Raw genomic sequence first — 16,443 nt, forward strand, 5'->3', positions numbered from 1 at the left:
GATAATTCCAGGGCTAACTCTAGATTTGCACACCTCAACATGTGTAGTCCCATGAAGAACGAAGCATATCTGCCACCAAAACTACCTGCAGTAACTAGACTTTAATTATGTGTCCTTGCACATTAAATGAAAACTGGGTTCAAATGGAGCCCTAGAAGTGATCACGTTTGAAGGCCTGATCATCAGTCAAATTTTAAAAAGAAACAAAGCAGCAACCAAGGAACAAATACTATCTGATTTTAAACACTGAGCATTAGGAACCAAACCTTCAATAAATTTTGTAGTATTACACATTACACCAGTAGATGCAGCTGGAAAAAGTGGGCATGCATAGTAGCAGAGACTTCTTCCAGGGAGTCAAATGTACAATAGCCAAAAGTAACTCATGTTTTTTTCTTCTTACTTCAATAGAGGCTTTCTTATTTTGGTGGAGGGAACTCTGCAAACCAAAATGGAAATTCAGGTGCTTCCAGCACTAGACAAAGCTGGAAAACTGGCAGAAGTGGCTTTCTCCAATATTCATTCAAGTTCTCTTTTGGGAAACAAAGCCTTATCTTATTGATACCAAATCATTTTTTTGTACCATTTTCGTGGTGCTGGTTTTATTCATGGCATGAGGATAACAGGTGCCATTATATTCAAACACATTAATAAAGCAATGAATTGGGTGCTTAATTGTTTCTGCCCATCCCAGGGACGGCAGTTGTCGGGGGCTCCTTTTCAGGAGCTTAAATTCCCCAGCTTTCAGGTGGTTTTAGAGTTCTGGCCCTCTGCAAAGCTCTGTGCCAAACGCAGGAAAAGACGGAGTCTTCAAGGTTACATGATTCATTTATAAGTTCTTACCTTACAATTTTCTCAGTGTCCAAAAGATGTTTGCCGCGGCTCGGACATCTGGTGACTCCTCCTGTCTCTGGGCTGTCCTTATCTTTTATACTAATTGCTACGTATTCTTTATTTACTATTTATTACCAATGTCTATCACTATTACTAAAAAGGTCATCTTTACTCTGACCCAATCCTCAATAACTACTTTGTGCCAACGTCACTGCAGAAATGGAGTGAGGGAACAAGAAGAAAGAAGAAGGAGACAACGCCCCAAATTCTCCATCTTGCCCCATTCACTTCAATGCCAAAAATCCCAAACCCACTGTTTTTTCATCCTGTGATATACTAAACTACTATTTTCACACTCTTGTGGCCTGCAATGCTTCCTGCAGTGCAAGAAGCCTCTCCCATGGACTGAAATCGAATCCAGTGTCTCTCTGAGCCCTGAGCTCTGGGCTGGGGTCCCAGATCCCCCTGCCCAGGTCCCTGACCCTCCAGGGCAACCAAAGGAATGCCCTGGACTCCAACACTTAATGTTACACACACAGGCCATCTCTCTAAGAACAACTGCAGGTTTATGCATTCATTTAGATTCCATTTGTTTTACTGTATTCATTCAGTAGGACTTCAACTCATTAAAAGGTTAAAGAGCACTCCACTGTGCTGCAAACTGTCAAAATCCAGGCTTCAGATGCACTTAGAAACAAATGTGGTATCAACATCTTCCATCCCATTTGTCCGTGATGGACAACTAACTGACAGCTGCTCTTACAGATTCAAAACAAATAATGATTTTCTGTCAAGGAAGTCCCAAGGAATGGTTTGAGTTCCCTCGGCAGACTGCACTCAAAAGGACTGCACAATGCCAGTTTACTTCTATCTCACGTTATGCTCCTAATGGGGTGTTACAAAGCACATTACTGAGCACACATGACAAAAGAAAAACATTGCTATTAGTTCCTCCTAGTGCAAAGATAATGGGATTCCTGTGCTTGAGCTCACATGACACTGGAGCCATTTCAAAGCAAGTGACAATTTTATTGTGGGCCCATTCATCACACTCTGTGGGGTTTTACTGCAGACACCCATGGGGTTTGTATTGGGTTTATCTGACAGCCTCTCCAGATTTTTTTTTTTTTTTTTAATTTTTTTATTTCAGTGCAGCTGTATTTCTTATGTGTTCCTAGAAAAAAAATCAGAGCATTGCCAGCTAAGACTTCTGTTAGCACCTTTATCGCAGGACAGAAATTCACGTTTCTATATTGTTACTGAGATTGATTGTTGATTGTCTTGTATTAGACAATCCAGTCAGGTAAGTAATCATGTGATTCTCACCTAAAAATAAAAATATACATTTTTATAAATGTAAAAAGTAAAAATGTAAAGTATAACTGTAAAAAGATAAAAATAAAAAGTAGCATTTTTATAGTGCAGATTTTTACCTAAAATGTGTTCTGAAATATTGTTTCTATCTATAGTGGAATCAAATGCTGACCAAACTTCATGGGTTCATGTTCATCAATTAATGTGCAAATAATCACTACTATACCAAGCATAACAAAAAGCTTTGAAAGAGTTTTCTCCATTTAGAAACTAGGAGTTGTTGAGTTTTTCTACTGTGTTTTTAAAGATTTCTATTTAAAGAGAACCTAATAAATACACATACAACTAATTTTTGAGGCACATTCAACAGCAGATTTTCAACAGGCAATTCACATTTTAAAATAGTCATCATTGAAATAGTACTGCTATTAGACATTCTGAACTAATTTAGTAATTTTGTGGGAACACTAGAATTGAATTTGGATGATAATTAAGCTCCATATGTATTGAAAAACAATTCACTGTAACTAAAATGGCTGCATTTTGGTGAAGGTTAGTCACCACACTGAGAACCACAGTACTTTATTGCAGATCACACACCACTGTAAGACATTATTGCTTTTAGTTCATTTGATGTACACAAACCGCAGCATTCTCTCCATGCAGCAGAGCAGCAGATTGCATTTAAAAAGTTTGGAAAGCCAGTCCAAGTGCTACCGATCCAGCATCTTTTACAGTACTCCAGGAGACAGACATTTAATTAACTGCCTGAACTAGGAGCTGTAGTAAATAGCATGCACTTATTGGAGCATTTTCACCTTCTTTGTAATTTACCGACTTCAGTTCGTGTTCCCTTTACAAAGGACGTTCTGATGTCTTACAACAGTTATTTGAACCAAGTCATTAATACAGTCACTGCAGCCCCGTTTTAGAGACGCAACAGCTAAATCCACACATTAAATGAACACTGATTCCCATCACTTCCCTTCTTCTGCCTATGTTTCCATGCCTATGAGTATACAATGCCTATGAGACAACAATGCTTTTTGATACATCAGCTTGAAGTCATGCTGCAACCAGTTACAAGGGAGGCTTTCTTTTGCGTTTAGAGGCAAAAGCGTAACCGCCCCTCTCTGGATTTGGTAACCTGATTTCCTGTGCACGCCAAATAAACTACCGCATACTAGCGAGTAAATGACAAATTAGCATTTCCCCTTTACTGGTTTCCCATCTCCATCCTTCCACTCTCCATTTTCTCACAAAACTCTCACTGGGTTCAGACTACTGACTTGAAGTACTTCCTTGCGGCAGTTGGCCAGCAGGAGGGTCTGGCGGAGGCACGGACTCGCAGGCACAGCTCTTCTGGAGCTGCTTCAACTCCACATACTGAGTACGCGGGCAAATTATTAGTAGCAATTATTGCCAGTAAGATATTTGCAGCAATTTTGAAGTGGACAATATTATTTATTTTAATTCAATTTCTGTTTCTTTGAATTTAGGATCGTGGATCTACAACTTCCAAGTCCTGCTGCATCCTTTTTTATTGGAATTAGTTAACAAGTTGATAAGCTCTGCATGCTCCGGCTAGCCGGGTCCCGGCTCTTCCCTCCGGCGGCAGCCCCGAGAGTGCTGCGCCGGGTCCTCGGCCGGGACGGGGATGGGGGCCGGGGCGGGCAGCGGCTCCGGGGCCGGGCGGGGGATGATGGTCGGTATAGCGAGTCCCTGGGGCAGCGGTGAAAGGCTGGCGAGGGCCAGCGGGGCAGCGGCAGCGGCAGGGGCAGCGGCAGGAGCAGGGGCGGGGGCAGGGGCAGGGGCAGGGGCAGGAGCAGGGGTGGGGGCAGGGGCAGGAGCAGGGGCAGCGGCAGGGGCAGGGGCAGGGGCAGCGGCAGGGGCGGGGGCAGGAGCAGGGGCAGGGGCGGGGGCAGGGGCAGGAGCGGGGGCAGGGGCAGGAGCAGGGGCAGGAGCAGGGGCAGGGGCAGGGGCAGGGGCAGGAGCAGGGGCAGCGGCAGGGGCAGGAGCAGGGGCAGGGGCAGGGGCAGGGGCAGGAGCAGGGGCAGCGGCAGGGGCAGGAGCAGGGGCAGGGGCAGGGGCAGGAGCAGGGGCAGGAGCAGGGGCAGGGGCAGGGGCAGGGGCAGGCGCGCAGCCAGCGGCGGGGCGGCGGTGGCGGCAGGCGCTGCTGACGGTGCTGCCCGCGGATTATCGGCGGTCGCCGGCCGGCCCCGCTCTTGCTGCGCCCGCTGCCGGCCCGAGCGCGGGGGCCCGCCCGGGGACAAAGGGCGGAGCGAGTCGGGGCCGGGGTCGGGGTCGGGGCCAGGGCGGGCTCCGTCTCCGGCCGCCGCCGCCCACACAGGGCAACTTTCCCAGCCATGTCCCCCAACTACATCCGGAGCTTCTCGGAGGGATGTGTGAGTACGCGGGGCGCGCCCCCCTGGCCCCGAGCGGAGGCGGGGTGCGGCCCCAAACCGCGCACGGGCCCGCGGTGCCGCCCGCCCGCGCTCCCGGCCCGAGCACGGCGGGACAGGCGGCCCGAGCGGGGCGAGGATCGCCCCTTTGGGGAAGCTGAACTTTAATTTGCGGGAATACGTATGGTTCTAAGCGTGGTCGGGTTTGACGGTGGCACGGCGGTCCGTGCTTTGCCGTCACCTGACATCGTGTGAATGAATCAGTACAACAGCAGAACGAATAGCCTTTGGGTCGAAGCGCTCAGCTCCGTCTGGCGCCTTCTGCAGCAGCGGAATACAGATAAAGGCAGTGAAACAAATGAACTGGCAAGTGCTAGACAAATTAACGTTTATATAAAGTTAATAGGAACAATAAAATGTTGTTAGACTTTATTTTGTTAGAGACCTACTGCACCCTTCATAGGCAAACTGTCTCCTTTAAAACAAGTAGAATAAAATAAATATTTTGGATAATGAAAAAGAGCAAGTAAACCTCCAATAATAACACTGTTCAATTTTTTTTTTATTTTTTTTTTTATTTTGAACGAACCCTCTGATTTGCAGCTCAGGCCGCCAACAGTAATTGGACAATTCCACACTCTTTTTTTTGGCTCAATTCGAATGTTTTTCCTTGGTGTTTTGGGCTTTGCTGTTTATGGAAATGAGGCCTTGCATTTCAGCTGTGACCCAGACAAGAGAGAGGTTAACCTTTTCTGTTACAACCAGTTCAGACCTATAACTCCTCAGGTAATTATTTTTTCTCTTTTTTTTTTTTTTTTTTTTTTTTTTTCATGGTAAAAGTCCAATGCAAAGAAAGTAAACTGCAAAAATTCAAACATGATTGTTCCATACAAGTACTAATTGACTAGGCTAATTATCACTAGCTTGTTTCATTAATATTTTCCTTAAAATATCCCTTTATTTGTGACTAAATATAGAGCTGTGCTTCCTATTCTTCAAAATAATCCTCATGTTTCAGAACCCAACTAAACTTCTCAAATCAGTGTTTTAGCTGTTCCAAAGCCATTGTAAATGATCTGATGCTACATTTCTGCTACATTTTAGGTATTCTGGGCACTACAGCTGGTGATTGTACTGGTACCTGGTGCCTTTTTTCACCTTTACGCTGCTTGTAAGAGCATCAAACAGGAAGATATTCTCCAAAAGTCATCCTACACTGGTTTTTATATCTTCTCTGTTTTCTTAAGGATTGTCCTTGAAGTCGTGGCTTTTTGGCTTCAGATTCAGCTCTTTGGTTTCAAAGTGAATGCAATCTACATGTGTGATGTGGGAGCACTTGAAAAAAAGTTTAACATTACCCGGTGCATGGTGCCAGAGCACTTTGAAAAGACAATCTTTCTTATTGCAATGTACACATTTACTGTGATCACAGTGATCTTGTGTGTGGCTGAAATTTTTGAGATCTCATGTAGAAGGCTAGGTTTCTTAAAAACTCAGTGACGTCAACCACTCGCACTCATTTACTGCTCTGTCCACCTGCAGTTTTGTAACAGTGATTTCAAACTACAGCAAAAACCATCTCTTGTCCTCTATGCAGTGCTGCAGAAGAGAACCACACTCATTATTACTGAGGCAGAATAGTCACTTGACTTAAACACCTCATCTAAAAACTTGCACACTATGAGAATAGTCTTTGTTTCCATGTCAAGGTCAAAGGCACTAAGATCTACAAGTGCAATATATTTTCATGACCTGCAGTTTATGATAGCTCTGCCTCCAGAGGCATGTCTGTGTGTGAGGAGAAGGTTATTTATAAACATATTTCTATTCACAGCTTTTCTGAACACATGCCATCAGAGATAATAAGGTTCTTGGAAAAATAATTGCAAATTTCTTACATGTCCTTATGCTTTGAGAATTGAACAATTATAGTGGATACTCTCTGGGTACCAGAAAGCATTTGAGCTTCTTCCCAGGAAGTGCCACTGAGATGCCACTGAGTGCAACCTGCATCTCAGCCTCCAGGGGCCGAGACCCCTGGTTAAACTGTGGTGACAACATATCCATGGATACCAACTTTGCAGAGGCTCAGCTACTGTCACCTGCTGGCTCAGAATCTCCTTTTAAAAGTGAAAGAGCAGTATGGTATTCTTTGTGCTGACTGCAACGCCTCATTATGTTTTGGCTTACCGTGTAGAAGATTTTCACCAATTTAGTATGATCATATTTTGAAGGAGGAAAAGGGCTTTCTAACAATTTTGCATAAGCGGCTTAAAAGTGTCCAAACAAAATCTTGGAGAAGAGCCTTTCCTAGGCCCAATCAAGATTTGATTTCAATGTGTTTTGCTTGTGTGTGACTGCAGAATTGGGCCCACAGAATTTTCTGCTGTTTATATCACATCTAATTTTTTCTTTCTCTGACCAAAGCTGCTAGAATAACAGTGAAAAAAGAACTCTGCATATTAAAATTATTCTATGCAGTAAGTGTATTTGGTTAGGTCTCAAACTTTATATAGGCATCAGATCTTTTTGTGTGCAACCAGCTTCTTCTTAAAGGCTAATAAACATATTAAGTTTAGAGGTGATTTCCTTGTGCTGAAGTGAGATAAAGGAAATAAAACAGATTTCAGAATCAGAAAGACAGGAGGAGGTGGTTTCCTGTATAAAAAATTTACAAATAGCAATAATAACAATCAGCCATTTTCCATTTGTTTTTCAAACATAAAAAGCTGAGATCCTGATAACATAATTTGGGTCATTTCAGAAATATTTAGAAAATTCTGGAAAAATCCTTAACAAACATTTTATCATCAAATGTTAGTTAATAAGTTCAAAACATAGTTAAATTGTCATAGCCTTGTAATTCTCACCCACAAAAGTTAACCTGCTAAATAAGTGGAATAGCAAGTTTTAGATGTCTTGGATTTGATTGAATCTGGGCTGTTTAAAACAAAGTGGGCTACAACTAGATGTGTGATTTTTTTTAATATGCTGATCAAGAAAAAGACAGTATATTTCAATCCATTCACTACATTAAAGCATTAATATTATTTTTTACCTATGGAAGTAAGTTGTCTTAAATAAAGTCAAAGCTATTAGATTTATGCAATATTCAACTAGTTATTTGATATTTGCAAGCATTGCAAGTGAAATAAAAATCACTGTGCTAACTTCTTGTTTGCATAATATGCCATGTTCTTTGGTTGATACATGTTTAATTTTTCACGGTATATGTCAATATCCATCTGGAATTATTCTTTCCAATTGAAACTTGTAATCTCAGGTTAAAAAAAAAACTTATTAAAACATACAATATATAGAACTACTAAGAAAAAGAATTTACTTTTATGTGTGAGGTACAGTTGTTACCAATGGTACACAAATCCTACTTTATCAGTTATTTGTATAATAATAGTTACTTGTATAATAATAAAATAACTGAATCACAACATTGTCAGTATTTTCCCTGGTGCTTAATATGCCATTGGTTGCTGTTCATCTGTAAATTTCTAAACATTTTAGAAGGGTCAGAAGAGTGCCAAGATTACCAAGCCCTCAGGACTTCTTTAAGACCTTGTTACCATCAAGAGCCTTGAAGAACGAGTACTGGTATGGGACTGCCTGAGCATCCATGGAGTGCTTTAGGAGCTGGGTTACCCACCACCATGGCCTTTCTCTTTGTGGTCAAGTTCTGGAGCACATTAAAAATTTTCCTTCTTCCACATCAGATACATCACAATTTTTTTTTTTTTCCTGCATTTCCCGTGGAATTAAAATTGTAAAATTCCTCTGTCTTTCATTTTTTAAAAAAAAAGTCCATTATTGCTTTTTAATGCAAATGTTTCTGTGCCTGATTCTGCCATTAGTTTCTGGAACACATTGATGGAGATATTATGTCCATGTAAAGAAATCATTTCTCCATGGATGTCAACACTCCTCTTTCCTATATTTGCCATTTGTCTTCCTGGTGCTCATTGTATTCCCAAGTGTCTCTAAACTTTTCTTTTGCTTATTTTTCCAAACTCCCACCACTTTCATCCTCATTTACATTGTTTTCTATCAGCTTCCTTCCACCCTTACTCCCTCTGAGATTGAAATGCCTTCCTGCATTTCTCAGCCTTGAGCTGATTTTGCTTAGCAAGTGTTTGAGATGATTGTGAAGACTTTTTTCCCCCTTTTTGCCATTAAGAAAGGAATTATATCATACACTTGGGGATTTTTTGATTCAATCCTATTTCTTTACACAGTGAACATGAAGTCCTGTCTCCCAGAACACTGAGGAAGCATTTTTGTTGCTTACATCAGGTTCACACTGTAAGTGCTTCTTTGACTTTTTCATTGTTTTCCACCGTACTCTAGCCATCTAATTTTCACAGACAGCACTCAAAGCAATCCCCAGCTCATGTGTTTGCAGCCAGTTTTGTCTCTAGTCAGACATCATGACCATTTTCGTTCTCATTTAACAAAGAGCAGTAATTGTGATGTGATTGCATTTACATCAAAGGTATAGCTGCTCTGGGCAAGCCAGCTTCTAGTATAACATCACAGCATCCCACATGGTCCTTGTTCTGTTCCTTTCATGGATTCCTCTCTTCTGTTCAGACATCATTTCCCCTCTGTTCCCTTTTTGGCACACTCCTACGTCAGCAATGAGACAATGCAGCCACCTCTCCTTGCCTGTGCCTCCCTCCAACACGCATCTTACTTTACACCCTGGAGCATTGACATTCTCCTCCTTTGCAAACAGATACTTTGAGATCAAGAAGGGGCTACCTGAAAGAAATTTAAAAGTCGTTTTAACTATGCAATCAGAATGAGGTAATAGACACTAAAATAATTTATATTGCAATAACTTGTGAGATCCGTTTGAAACGATTTTGCTTCAATAGTTCACATTTCTTTTGCTGTTCTTATCCCCTCTCTGCAAAACCAGAAATCTCTGGCAGTTCCTCTGAGAAAAAGTTATCTGGGAAGTGATGATCTTACGAGATGCATGTTCCAGGGCTGACAGACTTTCTGACAGCTGCCAGGAAGCAGCCCAGTCCTATTAGCCAGGCCATGGCTGCACATGGTAGTATTGCAAAATGTGGAATATGGTAAATTTTCTTAAGAAAGGATTTTCTTTGATGTTTACTCTTTGAATACTTTCAAACTAAATCAACAACAAGGGAGATTAAATCCTAAAAACAGACAGCAGCTAACAAACAAGCTCTAACTGATGTCCAAGTGTTGTAAAAACCAACAAGTGTTGTAAAAAAAACCACTTAGTGTGTGTTAGAAAATGTTAGAAAAACAAATCACTTGGTAGTAGAATTGACTTGTTTGCGAGGTTTACATTGTTTGCCAGGTTTAGAGCTTGACATTCTTCATCGATCTCAGACCCTGGGGAAGGTTAATAAAGCTAGGAAGAAGGATGTCCACTGATAGTTGACACAAAGAATACAGAATTTACAGGTCACAGGGCCATTTGGCCGAACTCACAAAATAAAGAAGACACTAATAAGGCAGCTCAGCAACTGTGCTGCAATCAGCTCCGACTGGGTAAAAGGTAATTCTGGCAGGGGGAGATCCTCGCCACCAGCTCATGGACCAGTGATCCAAGAAACCCAGGGACTCAAACAAGACTAAACCTACTCACTAATTAGCAAAAGAAGCAAGAGTCATTAACTAACAGAAGACAAAAAACTAACTAATAAGAGAACTATGCCACCTGTAGCCTGTAGTAAAGTGTTGATAGTTGGGGTGCTCGATTTATGGAATACCCCCAAACACACAGGCTTGCACAACTCTTTCATTTGAAATGAAAAATCAATGTCTTTCTTGAGTGTGTATTTATTGGCTTCTTGCATACAAGGTTAACTAATCTGATTTTTGCAGACAAGAGTTTTTAGGGATGAAGGGCAGAGGCCCCGAAGTAAAGGCACAAGCACAGTTCAGGCCCCACGGGCCTCATGGACCATGGTAAGCCTTGGCGCAGCCCAAGGAGAAGGACTTTCAATCTGAGAAGGGATTTTGCTTGTAGGTGCACCTCCAGAGGCCAGGTCTGCACAGCTCTTTGGGCTAGCCGGCCAAAGGAAGGGAGGCAGAAGGGATGGAGAGGGCGTCACTGCTCAGCCGGGGCCGGGCTGCCGTTCCACCGCTGGGCCGGGGAGTAGCCCCGAGGTCTGCAGCCTTTCCTCACGGCTGCTCTGGGACGCGTTTCAAGCACTAAGGGGCCACGCAGGTAGTCGTTTGAGGCTACAGGTCCCCTACGGACCGACGGACGGACGGACAGCCCCGGCCTTCCCCTCCTGGCCAGCAGGGGGCGCTCCCCGCGCTCCGCCCCCCGCCCGCCCACGGCGCCCGAGACGGAAGCGGAAGCGGCGCGCGCCAGCCCCGGGAGCGAGAGCCGCGCGCCGCCGCCCGCCGCCGCCGCCCGCGCCATGGCGGCCCCGGCGCTGCCCCCGCTGCCGCCGCAGCTCAAGAGCATCCAGCACCATCTGCGGACCGCGCAGGAGCTGGACAAGCGCGAGCCCGTGGTGGCGTACTACTGTGAGTGAAGAGGCGGCCGCGGCGCCCACCCGCCGGGCCCGGCCCGGCCCGGCCGCCGCTGCTCCGGGCGGAGCGCTCCTCCCCGGGCTGCCCGTGGGATGCGCGGAGACGCGGGCGCGGGGGGAAGCCCCACCTCTGGGCGGTGCGGGGTGGTCGCGGTGTGCCTCGGCTGCCGCTGCAGCCCCACCCGCCTTTCCTGTGCTCCGGGCTTGCGGAGCTAAAGCCTCTCGGCGGTCGGAATGCGCATTCCGGCAGCGCGGCCGCCTGCTTGTACGGCACCGTGTGAAGTGGTCCCGATGGGACAGTCCTAACAAGTATGGCAAAAAAGAACATTCAAGAACCTTTTCAGAGTTTGTGTTCTCCTGAAAAGACCTCCCTTCTCTCCTGTGTAACCCTGAATAAATACTTTGAGTTTGAGAATCTTTAGTGCTGATAGAAGCTTTCATTTTTTTTGTTAGTGAGGCTTTGTTACTTTCTCGGGGTTCTCAAAGGAAGTGAGTGGTTTGCTCTTTTTCTGGTTCTGTCACTGAAATAACACAGCAAAACCTTACTGTAAAACTTGCAAATTAATATATAGGTTTTTCAAGCTGATGTGGCTTCTAAGCTAATGGTCATCAGCGTGGACTGTGAGCCTTTCTAAAAGACTTTGCATAGTGAATTAAGAAATGCAAGCTTGCTATTAGTCTTAAATTCCTGTTACAGTTAAGCCGCACTTGAAAAGAGCCTAAGACTAGCAGATCACCGGAAATGTGTTTATGTTGTTGACAGCCCACCTTTAAGGAGAGGAAAATGGGTCTTTACATCATTGTTATGTATTTTTATTGAGATACAAGGTCATTTGAGGGGTTTACTTGGCTTGTCTTCAAGAATGAAATAAAAAATAGATGTAGAATTGGTCGTTTTTCTTTATAAGGTGATCTTAATGTAGAAGAATGAATTTGTGAAATTCTGGTAGCTCTGAAAAAACTGTCTGAATGACAGAAGAATAATTTTACATTTTCTGTGTTACACAGGAATAGTGTGCTAACATAGGACAGTGCAGCCGAGAAGGTGAGGTAGCCACATATTAGAACCCTGGACATTCTCAGTAGTGTTCCCTCTATTTACTGGAAAAACACAGGACAAGTGACACAGTGTGTGGCAGGAAGCACCAGCTAGGTCAAGTTGCACTGGAGGTTTTTTTTAGTTTGTTTGGTTGGGGGGTTTTTGGGTTTTGTTTTTTTGTTTTTCTTTATTTCTTTGGATTTTTTCTGTGAGATGTAACTACCTGTCTGGCTATACAAGAAAAAGACATGCATTAGTGTAGGTGATAAAATACAAGTCTGTTTTAAACCAGAAATGTTTTAATGTATGAGCTCTACTTTTATTTGTCTTTTGCATTCTGAAACTTAAGTTTTAGTGTAGAGGAAAAAAAAGCTTGTGTTGGATAATTACTGTTTTCTGTAAAGTCGTTTGCCTTGTATGTCATGAGTAGTTGAATATTTTTCATTTGTGTACTTCAACACATCTGGTTCATTACTGAATATAGCAAAGACTGTATTCTAGAGATACCTGTTTCATTACAGTATTACATAAAGTAAAAAGCACTGACATCTTTCAAGTTAGGTCTCGCTCAGATGCTTTGTGTTTTTAAATGCACAAAGGAGAAGAATTTGTTTTCACCAGTATTCCACTGATGACACTTATTTCCTCCTGTGGTGGGTGAATTTGTCTGGATTGATAAAAATGCAGTACTCCTGTTCCATAGGTTTTTTTGTTTGTTTGTTTGGTGTTGGTTGGGGGGGGGGTGTTTGTTTGATATTGTTGTTGGTTTTGTTGTTGTTGTTTTCTCTTCATTTAGTTCTGGCTTTGAAGCAAAAGTAAGGTTTATGAACCATTAATTTTAACATTATGGGTTTGGAATAATTATGTGCAATCCCAAAGTATTTATTATTAAATTGCTACTGTCAAAAAAATGTATCTATTCCTAGCATGCTATGAATAATAAAAGCTTTACTGAAAAGATAGATTTTTAGAAGTGTAGAGCAGGGTATACAAAAAAATTTCAGGATTCCTTTCAGATAATATTTTGAAAGCCGTGCAGATTTATGTAGGGCTAAAGCAATGCTTCCCATTAGATGCTTCACTGAAACAAGTGAGCATCTCTTTGTGGAACCTTTGAAATGGTCTTCAGAGGAGCTCTATACATTTTATGTAAAATATATTGTGTGGAAGGAATAGAGTGAGGAAAACTGTGTGAGCTAGACTGTGTGGCTTCCTCTGTGCTGGCGCTTCTCCACCAGCCTCATCTGCAGGCACGTGCCTGGCACCCTGTGTGCCCCAGGACCTGGGGGCTGCTGTGCCCTGTGTCTGGAATCCTGCATATCCCAGGACCTGGGGGCTATTGTGCCCTGTGTCTGGAATTATGCATGTCCCAGGACCAGGGGGCTGCTGTGCCCTGTGCCTGGCACCCTGTGTGTCCCAGGACCTGGGGACTGCTGTGCCCTGTGCCTGGAATCCTGCATATCCCAGGACCTGGGGGCTGCTGTGCCCTGTGTCTGGAATCCTGCATATCCCAGGACCTGGGGGCTATTGTGCCCTGTGTCTGGAATCCTGCATGTCCAGGGCCTGGGGGCTGCTGTGCCCTGTGCCTGGAATCCTGCATGTCCCAGGACCAGGGGGCTGCTGTGCCCTGTGCCTGGAATCTTTCATGTCCCAGGACCAGGGGGCTGTTGAGGCACAGCAAGGTGCACCCTGTGTTGAAAGGCCATGCTCCATCATGAAGTTGCTTACACAGCCACTCTGTGAGGGGGATCAATGGATGTAACTATCAGTCTGAACAGTCTGATGTGTTTATAGCCTTGGAATGTTGCCGTAAGTGATTCATACCCAGAAAAAAGCTTTGGTCACAATATTATTAACTGTTCCGTGGCACAATAATTTGCAGTATGGGCATATGTATGCCAGGTTTTGATTTATGTTAATTTTACTTCAATTGCACTTTTATATGCTTAATAATAAGAGCTGTAACACAAATTAATTTGAGGATCTGAAGTGAGTGAACTCTGGCAAGATGTGTTCGCAACGTAAAGTATAGCTTTGTATACCTTAGCAATAAAATTTTCAGAGAAACTGCTCTTGTTAATGTTTTGTCTCTCATCATAGGTGCTGTAGATGTAGTCTTAAAGCTGGGAATTTATATGGCAGTTACATGATTTATTTGCATACGCCATTTTTTTTTCTCTTACGTGTAGTGCATTTTGAGCATTAAGCTCAGATAAATCAGTAATGCCACCTAAAGAAAATGCTGTAGTCCTTCTCCGGCCTTTCATTCCCAACCCTAGAGTACTTTAGAAGCAAATGTTGATGTAGTTGTATGATGAAAGACAATAATAAGCTATTTTTCAGCCAGGCCAATTCACTGCTACTTAAACAGCTGTGTTCCCACACAGACAAAGAAAAGGAACAAGACACAGTGGCTTGGGGCAAAGGCAGGACTCCTGCTTTTTTGGTATTGCTGGCATATGTTGATTTACAGAAACTGTAATTTAATTAACATTAATCTGTTTTACACAATATAAATAGCTACAGCGGGGATTATTTGTCTTCTTCAACTGCCACATAATTCTCCACATAAAAAATAAAATGTTGAGCACTGATGGTCTTGTACACTGTAACACAACACTTTTGTTGTGGTACTTCCACATTGCAAAAATTTAAAAACTGGTTTATTGCTGGTAATCCTGTGTAATCCTTACAAAACCTTCATTCTTAGCCTCTTTTTTAGATATTCAGATTCAAAACAGAATCTGATCAGTCGATTTATATGTTGTGTGTATACTGTTACCTTTTTAGCCCTATCTTAGAAGATGGACATAATTGATTGAAGTAATTAAAATATATTTTTTTCCTGACAGTGTGCACTCTAAATTTGCGTGGTTGTAACATGTCTTCTACCCAGAACACAGACTGTAGAGAAATAAAGAAACCAGTTTGGTTTTTTTCTTTTTTTTTTTTTTCAGTAGGACATGGCCTCACAAAATAATTCTCCTTTTTAAGAGGTTAGACATTCAATGGTTAGTGCAAGTGTCCAGCACTCCAGTAATCTACCATCTTGTTTTAAAATGCTTTCCTCCCCATATGATACTTTTTTTACTTTTGTATTATTTGTTAATCACTGTCAAATGTATGTAGCTATTTCAGGTTCAGTAAAGGTCAGCTTATTCAGCAGGTGTAATGGAATACCTGAAAAGTACACTGCATTGGTTGCAAAGGGCAAATATGTAATTGGTAGTCAATAAAATAACTTTTTATGTTGAAAACTTACTTGAGTTTAGCTGTTTGTCTCCTTTGAGATGTTAGTTTGCAGACACAAGGAGGCAGGCTCTGATAGAAAGAAAATCTTTGGGCTGTAATAATTGAAGAAATATCTCCAACTGGCAGAGGCAGTTGGACTGATGAGGTGTTTTTGGGTTTTTTTTGAAGAAATTGCAAGGTTTGAGAGGTAACTATCTTCCAAAAACTTAAAGTTTAAAGTTAAAAGCAAGATTTTCCTTAATGGCTGTGGTTTCAGCTTTCCAGTTGCATTGTTAATCTCTTTGCAAAGATGAGTGGTAGTCTGTACTTACTGGACATTGGTGTTCCAATTCAAAAGTAGTGAGGGAATGCCAGTGAGCTGCCAGAAAAGAACTGATGTTTCATGAATGGTGTTTGGATAGTCAATTCATTTGAGAAATAATGATTCTAGTAACTTTCAAAAAGCAGAGTGTGGTGATTTTTGCTTTACAGTCTACTAAACATCAGAAAACAATCATGTAAGATCAGTAGATAGGATCTATATAAAAGAGGCCAATTTTCAGTTTTCAATTCTTGAGATGGAAAAGCATCAGAGAAATGCTTCCGAAGGATATACTCTTGTATTAACATTTGTGGTTTCATGAAATCAAGTGGGAGATAGAAGCAAGAGATACTTTTATTCCACAACTAGTTGATAACTTCTTAAACCAAAAGTCATTCAGCTTTTAACAGAAATATCCATCTCTTAAATGGGATGGTCTTGTGACTTTCAACTGTGAAACAAGCATCTCTCTCTATATGAATTATAAGAGATTTTTAGTATCATGGCTATTATTTAAAAAAAAAAAAAAAAAAAAAAAAAAAAAAAAAAAAACCAAAAAAAAAAAAAAAAAAAACACCAAAAAAAAAAAAAAAAAAAAAAAAAAAAAAAAAAAAAAAAAAAAAAAAAAAAAAAAAAAAAAAAAAAACCCAAACCTGTGAAGTTCATGGCCTGACTGAGTATTCGGGAAGTATAGTTACTGTGCAATTTTACAACTGAAATACCATTATTTTTTGACAATTCTTATCCTTGACCAATCCAATGAGT

At 42.2% G+C, this 16,443-nt stretch overlaps 2 protein-coding genes across 2 annotated transcripts in view; both read left to right on the forward strand.

Moving 5' to 3' along the window:
* Positions 1-4,447: 4,447 nt before the first annotated feature.
* GJE1 (gap junction protein epsilon 1) lies at positions 4,448-7,964 on the forward strand. The gene is made up of 3 exons (XM_040059539.2): positions 4,448-4,553; positions 5,154-5,336; positions 5,655-7,964. The coding sequence occupies exons 1-3, from the start codon at positions 4,515-4,517 to the stop codon at positions 6,048-6,050; spliced, it is 618 nt and encodes a 205-aa protein (XP_039915473.1). The 5' UTR covers positions 4,448-4,514; the 3' UTR covers positions 6,051-7,964.
* A 2,993-nt stretch (positions 7,965-10,957) lies between these two features.
* Positions 10,958-16,443, forward strand: part of VTA1 (vesicle trafficking 1) — a 38,791-nt gene continuing 33,305 nt past the window's right edge. Inside the window, exon 1 of the mRNA XM_040058956.2 lies at positions 10,958-11,081. Within this exon, the coding sequence (XP_039914890.1) occupies positions 10,973-11,081 (109 nt within the window). The 5' untranslated portion in view covers positions 10,958-10,972. The remainder of the gene's footprint in view (positions 11,082-16,443) is intronic.

Source organism: Hirundo rustica, chromosome 3 (genome assembly GCF_015227805.2).
Source record: "Hirundo rustica isolate bHirRus1 chromosome 3, bHirRus1.pri.v3, whole genome shotgun sequence".
NCBI lineage: Eukaryota > Metazoa > Chordata > Aves > Passeriformes > Hirundinidae > Hirundo > Hirundo rustica.